General features: G+C 43.0%; 1 protein-coding gene across 1 annotated transcript; it reads right to left on the bottom strand.

Moving 5' to 3' along the window:
- Positions 1-5072: 5072 nt before the first annotated feature.
- Positions 5073-5750, bottom strand: LOC116023354. The gene has a single exon (XM_031264349.1). The coding sequence runs from the start codon at positions 5748-5750 to the stop codon at positions 5073-5075; it is 678 nt and encodes a 225-aa protein (XP_031120209.1).
- Between the last annotated feature and the right edge of the window lie 2948 nt (positions 5751-8698).

Below are 8698 nucleotides of genomic sequence, written 5' to 3'. Positions count from 1 at the left end.
GCTCCCTATATATTTAAATGAATTTCTTAAAAGAAAAGAAAAGCGTGAGTTAACATGAATGATTTAATCAAAATTAATTAAATAATTTTTAAATAATTTTCTAATACGTAAAAATATTAAATAAATATCATATTTTCTAAATAAGTTTTAAATAATTTTCTAATACGTAAAAATATTAAATAAATATCATATTTTCTAAATAAAAAAAAATTTGTAAACTATATTTAGTGCGATGCATATCTGTTGTCATTCTTTTTTTTTTTTTTTAGATAAGAGAAGAGGGAGGTGATCCCAAAGAAGAAGAAACTAAAGGAAAACTATCTCCGAACAGCAGAGATCTTCCGGAGAGTGCCAGCCCCTATCATATCGTCTTGTAAAAATTTTCGCAGGTCATTTGGGACCTCGTCAAGCTGGAGTAGAAGAAGTGGTTGACATAACGACTTCTTGGCTAGGGCATCAGCCAAGTAGTTTTGTTCTCTATACACATGGTCGAACCTAACCTCCTCAAAAGCAGTCACCTCACGAAAACAATGCATCAGAAGATTGCCCCCATTCCCGTGCCCTGGAGATTGAGTACGCAAACGAGCAACCAAGTGCATCGAATCACTCTCCACTATCAATCTTCGAACACCCTTCGTGGAAGCTAAACGCAGACCCTGGAGCACCGCCCAAGTCTCCGCCTCTTCAACTGAACAGCAGCCAATCTTATAAGAAAACCCGCTGATCCAATGTCCAGCCTCATCACATAGCACCCCTCCGCAACCCGCAGTCCCATCTACCTTGGAGCAGCTGCCATCCACGTTGATCTTAGACCATCCATTCGGAGGTTTCTTCCATGAAAGACAAACATCCACCTCCTGTGCTTCATATCTACCTGGGTTTGTATTAGCAGCAAACGCTGCAGAAACCTCCACAACCTGCTGCGCGATCCAAGCGAGCTTCTGGTTAAGCGGGATTACCCGAGCATTGAAAACAGCCTCGTTCCGCCACTTCCACAGCCACCAAATTCGGACTGTAAAAAGTTGCGGCCAATTTGCAGGAAAACCAACAGAGCGATCGCCTGTGAGATTGGTCGCAAGCCAAGCATCCCAGTCGAGCCCGTCAAAAGCTAACAGTGTTGAGGCCCGCAAAACCGCGCTCCAAACCCCTATCGCTTCGCGGCAATACCGAAAGATATGATCACAATCTTCGTACAGCCCTGCACAACAAACACAGGAAACATTAGAAGTAAGGTGCCTACGTGCACGCTCAACATTGGTCATAATGCGACCATGTTTAAGCTGCCAGAGAAAGAGACAAATACGATGGGGCACTTTGATGTCCCAAATACAACTCCAATCAAAAGAACACCCAGTTGGTAAAGGAAGAAAGAAGGCGTCATAGGCCGAGGCCACGGAGAAATTCCCATTCGGCTCTAGACACCACCCAACACCATCGGCGCCTTCAGTTTCCCGTGCCAAGACGAAACTAGCGAGTCTTTGCAGAATATCCACCGGAAGAAGGTCTTGTATAAGCACCCATTTCCAACCGCTAACCTCATCCCAATAATCACGAACAGTGGCATAAAGCACTGGGAGGCTAAACGGGGCATTAACCAGCTGTCTAAGAGGGTAAGACACAACCCATTTATCCATCCAAAAACGGGTATCCCGCCCATTGCGGACAATTTTACTCAAACCCGCCTCAAGGTAAGAGTTCGCAGCCTGGATACCTTTCCAAGCATTAGAACTATTGGCAGGAGTGGTACCCCTGTACTTGGCAGTTAAAACCTGAACCCAAAGGAAATCCTTCTCTGTTTGTAAACGCCATCCTAGTTTGACCATATACGCCATATTCAACTCCTGAAGTTTCCTTAGTCCTAGTCCTCCCGAAGCTATAGAACTAGCTACCACATTCCAGTTAACAAGATGTAGTTTGTTAGAATCTGTACGATCACTGCCCCAAACAAATCAGCGCATGCTCCGTTCGATAGCCTGACAAACCCCTTTAGGAATCAGCGTTGTTTGCATGGAATATGCGGGGATTGCACTAATCACTGATTTAGCTAAAATGACTCTTCCGGCCATAGAAAGGGTCTTCGCTTTCCAACCATCAAGACGATTGTTCACTCTATCTAACAGCTCGGTATACGACTTGCAAGTAACTCGTCCATGAATAGAAGGGACGCCCAAATAACGACCCAAATCCTCAGTTCGTTGAATATGGAGTTTTCGAGTAATATCTTCGGCTAGGCGCGAGTCCGTGTTCCTTGAGAAATAAACCTGAGATTTCGCAAAGCTAATGCTTTGACCTGAAGCAGCACAAAATCTTGATAAGCAATCGTTGATAACCTCCACTTGATCCAAGGTAGCTTCGGCGAAAAGAACCATATCATCTGCAAAATAGAGATGAGACAAAATAGGACTTTCAAGAGCGAATCTGATTCCGCGCCACTCCCCCGACTGGACCCGGAGCGTGATCATTTGACTCAACTTTTCCATACAGAGAACAAAAATAGCTGGAGACATCGCATCTCCCTGACGAATACCCCTTGACGGACTAAACAGGGGCAGACGTTCGCCATTCCAAAGCACAGACAACCGGGGTGAACGAATGCAATGCATGATCACCTCGATCCACTTAGAACTGAAACCCGCCTCCGTGAGCGATGTATGGATAAAATCCCAAGATAACCGGTCGTATGCTTTTTCTAAGTCCAGTTTAATGGCCATAAGACCCGTCGATCCTCGCTTATTCCGCATGGTATGCATAACCTCTTGGTAGATCAGGATATTATCCGAGATTTGACGACCTGGGACAAAGGAACTCTGGAAAGGACCGACGAGACTAGTTAGAATTTTCTTCAGGCGATTGGTAATGGTCTTGGTAATGACCTTGTAACTGACATTACACAAGCTAATCGGACAAAACTGCTTAATGTACTCAGGAGAATTGACTTTCGGAATAAGGACTAAAAGGGTGTCATTAAGCCCCTCCGGCAACCTGCCATGCTCAAACGCATCCGCTACGAGGGAAACCAAATTGTCCCCGACAACATCCCACAACCGTTGATAAAAAACGGCATGTAGACCATCCAGGGCAGGAGCTTTGAAAGGCGCCATATCGAAAAGAGCGCATCGAACCTCTTCCTTAGTAATAATAGAATCAAAAGCCTGCCAATCACTATGCGGGAGATGCGGAAATGAACCTTCCAAAACCGAAGTCCCAATTTCCGTAGGCTGAGAAGAGAACAGACTAATATAGTATTGGCGAACATGACCCCGGAGGAGCTCCGTATCCACTATCCACTCCCCATCCTCCCGTTTAAGGCTGGAAACAGATTTACGAGCAGTCCGAACAGAAGCTGCCGCATGGTAAAATTTGGTATTCCGATCTCCAGAGACAATCCAGTCCTCCTGGGACCACTGAAACCACAAAAGCTCTTCCTGGTGCAGAATATCCTGATATTCCTGTCGTAGACTTTTTTCTAACTTGAAAAGGCCCCCATGAAAATTATGGGAGAGACGCTGCTGCACGCCGAGACGCGCAAGGACTTTCCGCTTGCGATGTAGAATGTGACCAAAAACATGTTTATTCCATTCTGATAAGGCTGCCGATACGATAGGGACATTGTCCTGTAGAGCCCGGTTACAACACCAGGATTCACGAACAATACCCTCAAAACGCTTATCCACTAGCCAAGCAGCCTGGAAACGAAAAGTCGATTCTCTGCAAGGCCTATCATTGACTAACATCTGAATGAGAAGAGGAGAGTGATCCGAGGAGATCCAAGGTAGATGAACAACAGTCGCATCCGTAAAACGTTGCCTCCAAGCAAGGTTACATAGGGCTCGATCAAGCCTAGCCCCTTTAGTATAACCGGATTGATTCCCTTTCACCCAAGTGTGCTTGGGACCATTAAAACCCATATCTATAAGGCCTTCCGAATGGATCCAATCCGCAAAATCTGAGCAGCGCTGCAAAGAAAAAGCATTATAATTAGCAGTTTCATCCTGTGTCAATACGGAATTAAAATCCCCCGCCACCATCATGAGACCCGTGATCCCTCGTTTAGTCATCGAAAGTTCATTCCAAAGCCGCCGTCGAAGATGGTGGGTAGGATTGCCATAAACCACAGCAAAAAACCAGCCATCAAGAGCACCCTCCCGAATCTGCAAGAGAACGAATTGAGGGTGGGTGAAAGGAACTAAAACATTAAAACCACTGTTCCAAAAAATCCAAATTCCCCCACTAAAACCTACTGCCTCAACCCGAACCCAGTCTGAGAAACCCAGTTTCATGCAAATAGCATTAGCCTGGGAACCCGAGACCTTAGGTTCGACAAGGCCGAGAATGGCAGGTTTATCGGTGTGAATGAGGTTTTTAAGGGTGCGGTGGAAAGCACGACCACCCGCGCCCTGGCAATTCCAAACAATACTATTCATAAAAACAAACAAACAACAAAGAAACGATGCAAACAAGGCAAAAAGACCACAAAAAACAAAACACAATCAAACTCCAACAGGAGTAGCTTCGGCAGCCCCGCCGGCCGGAGTAGGCGGCGGATTATCCTCAATCTCCATAACCACGTCGCTCTCCAAATCTAAACCATCTGGCGGATCAGCGTGATGTTCAGTAACATGGCAATCCTCGGCCGCCAAAGCGATTTTGGCCGTAGTATCGTCGGTAGTAACCCGCGTAGTCTCAATAACATTGCCACCCTGTTCGCCCCTGACCATCACGTGTTCATCCTCCGCCGCTGCTCGCCTAGAACCAGCCCCTGTTGATCGCCGACCAGATGGCGGAGCCGCTGTATGAACCGACTTCAACGGAACCGAGGGTGCATTAGTTATCTGTCTTTCATTAGCAATGACGTTCGGTCGTCGTGATCGAGACCCAAGACCAGAAGACGTAGAGGCATCATTCTGGTGCATAGTCTGAGCGTTCACAGATTGAGCGCCATCGTGGGGGGTTTGGGACATCAAAGCACCATCCGTAGTCTGAGCATGTTGAGGGTCTCCAGGTTCAGACTCCAAGAGCGCAAACCTCGATCCAGAAGCCGCCGGAGCAGGCGGAGCCGGAGCTGTTCTACGCTACTGAGCCGATTTGTCGCCTTGTCGGCCTTGATTCCCTGGCCGGCCAGGTGGTTGACGCTCCTTTCTAGTAACAATCATCCACGGCCCATAAGGAGCATTAGACGGCGAAATCGACTGGGCACGAGCACGCCCTCCGTTCGTATGAGATTTCCCAGAATCACCACTGGAAGTTGCACCCTCCCTTCCCGGCGGTTCCTGATCAGCATCTGTAGCATTCTGTCGAAGCAGAGGACAAGCTTCCTTTCGGTGGCCATAAAGACCACATGAGAAACACACTAGATGCATACCCTCGTATGCCACCTGCCACACCTTCTCCTCTAAAGTGAACCTGGAAATAAGGGGCTTTGTAATATCAATTTCAATGCAAACACGAGCGAACTTGCCCCTCGAGACTAGACTCGTAGTATGATCAATCCGAACAGTCCTGCCCAACTTGTTTCCGATCTTACGCATTGTGAGGAGGTTGTAATATTCAACGGGAAGATTCGAAAACCGAACCCAGACCAGAACCTTTTCAGTAGCATCAGACATAGGGTCGAAGTTTGGAACCCACTCTTTCACGATCAGATAATGGTCGAGAATCATCCAGGGACCCTCGAACATAGCAAATGCGAGATCCTCATCCGACCCAAACTTGACAAGAAAATAATCATTCTCTAGAGCAATCAATTCCATCCTACACTTCGGCTTCCAAAGAGAATTCAAACGTCGGGAGAGGTAAGCATAGCCAACCTTCTACCCATAACCTTGATGATAAGAGACTTCCTCCAAGGCTCCCGGATTCTTTCCTTCTCCTGCTCCGTAAGGCGGATAGTCGGGCACGTCGGATCATCATCAACTTCACTGGGATCAGCCGCCACATCCTCACCTAGAGTCTCCGTATTAGTATCATTAGCGAGAAGAAAGGGCGCCGTGTTCGAGCCAGTTCCCACCACCGATTCCAAATAAGAACGTTGCTGCACACCCACTTCCACATTCGGGTATTGGGCGAGAGGATCTGCCGATGACTGGCCGTCCATTGCACCCGACGTCGGTCCACCCATATTCTGCCCAACCTCCCCTCCCAGTGGAGTTTCAGGTACCATCTCAACCGGTTCGTTCGGCACCAGACCACCATTCGCACAAGCATCCGCAACAGGAGGTTCCGACATCAGATCCACCGGATCTCCATCCGATGCGATCCCAGCAGGATCGATTTTCGTTTCCGACGCAATATCCATGGCCGAAGTATCAGGATCGCCATTGGAAACCTTGGATTTCTTCGTGCTACGCTCTAGCAGATCTTGATCTTCAGCAGACCGTTGAGAAGAGAGAACTTTCCCGTTAGTTTCCATCGTCTCCTATTTTTTTTTATAACTTTTATATCTGTTGTCATTCTAAATGAATGGTCATAGGATTAAATTCAATTGGTGGGCGTGGGCCATTAATTCTTTAGATTATTTTTTTTTATAAAACTCTGGTATTTTAAAAAAAGAATTAATATAAAAGATATATAAGAGTAGTATGAATTTGAATAGTGTGAGACTAACTCAAATTTAATTTAGGTCATATCTATAAAGTTTAACTTTTTAAGTAGTGTCCTTAGAATTTAATTTTTATTTAGAAAAGTTTTCAGTCCAAAGCTTGATATTTTTATACATATAAAATTAGTTTGTATTAAAATAATAAAAAAAAGGTGATAAAACAATTTTGTAATTTGAGAAATTTGCCTAAATAAGTTGTATCCTATGATACTCGTATTTTTAGCAAGTACTAAGTAAGTAAGTAGCATTAGTATTTTTAATTTTTTTAATTGCAATATTACAAGAGAAACATTTAATGTATAGAAAGCTTGCGTACCAAGAAAGTGTTTGTGGGGCCGAATCTAATGACGGCCGCAAATTATGTCGTGGACCCAGGTCCACCTTGCAAGGTGGACCTAGGTCCAATAAGACGCCGTTTCACAATTTTTTTTTTTTAAATTACTAAACATATAGCCCTGAAATGTACTGGAGGTTTCAAATTGTGAATATGGAGTATAGAATTTGTGAATGTAGAGTTATGAATGTGTGAATGTGTAGTGGAGTTAACAGAGTTCTAGCAGCCCTGAAATGTGTGAGTGTGGATGTTTCAAATTGTGAATATGGAGTATAAAATTTGTGAATGTAGAGTTATGAATGTGTGAATCTGTAGTAGATTTAACAGAGTTCTAGCAACTTGTAGCACTGTAATGTGTAAATGTGGAGTTTCCAAGTTGTGAACATGGAGTATAGGACCTGTGAATATAGAGTTTTGAATGTGTGAATGCATAACAGTGGTATTATAGTTACTAAACATATAGCCCTGTAATATGTGAACGTGGAGTTTTCAAATTGTGAATATGGAGTATAGGGTCTGTGAATGTAGAGTTTGTGTTCTTTTGCGGTGAGGAGCCGTTAACGCCGTTAATTTTTTTTAAAAAAAATTGTGAAACGGCGTCGTATTGGAACCAAGTCCACCTTGCAAGGTGGACCTAGGTCCACGGCATAACAACTGAATGACGGCGCTCCCCAACGTCTAAACAGTAAAACTGGAAAATATGAATTTTGAGGTGGAGAACCAAGGTTATACCACATGAACCATGATTTATAAAATAAGACAGATTAGATTATTTTTTATATAGAGTTTATTACCGAAATGGTCCCTCGACTATTGCGAAATTACCAATTTGGTCCTCGACAATTTTTTGTGCCCAATTAAGTCCCTCGACTTTGAAAATTTTAGCCAATTTGGTTCTCCGTTTATTTTGCCGTTAAATCGGGACCAAATTGGTAATTTTGCTATAGTCAATGGACCAAATTGGTAACTAAATTTTCACTGAAATGGTCCCTTGATTATAGCAAAATTACCAATTTGGTCCCTTGACTATAGCAAAATTACCAATTTGATCCCGGTTTTAACGGATGTTTAACGGCAAAAAATAACGGAGGACCAAATTGGTTAAAATTTTCAAAGTCGAGGGACTTAATTGGGCACAAAAAATTGTCGAGGACCAAATTGGTAATTTCGTAATAGTCGAGGGACCATTTCGGTAATAAACTCTTTTATATATCATATATTCATTGAAAAATATCGTATTTACTTTCAAATTTATTTCCAACTTTTACTCTCTATTCTCAATTTATTGATGTAGTCATGTAGATAACTTTTCATAGGCTTACATAATAAAAACTAGTTTTATACGCGCATTGTGCGAATGGGTTAATGCCTAATGTTTATATTTAAATAAATATTTGAAATTATATCAATGCAATATTATATAGGAGAAGTTTATACATGAGTAATTGAATGTCGAATTTTTTTATTTAAATATCTAACTCAAAGTATATGAATCCAAGATAATATAGAAAATTCATTATAATTATTACTAAAATAAATGTTTGCAACCTTGTAAAATCGATAGTCTAAATATTTGGTCTAAAAATGATAGTCTAAATAAATATTACTTTTAATTTGAATTTTTCGAAGTGTTCTTAATTCTCTTTTGAGTAACAGTGTCATTGTCTTCATCTTTACTATTTGTTCTCTTCCTTTTTGTTGGTAGTGTGTTATTTGCAATTCGGTTATTGTTGGTAGCATAGATGACAACGTCATGCAATGAGATT

This window comes from Ipomoea triloba, chromosome 6, assembly GCF_003576645.1.
Source record: "Ipomoea triloba cultivar NCNSP0323 chromosome 6, ASM357664v1".
NCBI classification, from domain to species: domain Eukaryota; kingdom Viridiplantae; phylum Streptophyta; class Magnoliopsida; order Solanales; family Convolvulaceae; genus Ipomoea; species Ipomoea triloba.
The sequence above is the reverse complement of the archived record's forward strand: the minus strand, read 5'-3'. Positions and strand labels throughout refer to the sequence as shown.

Coding starts and splice junctions, on each gene's coding strand:
- LOC116023354 (XM_031264349.1), bottom strand. CDS start 5,750: ATGGAATTGATTGCTCTAGAGAATGATTATTTTCTTGTCAAGTTTGGG.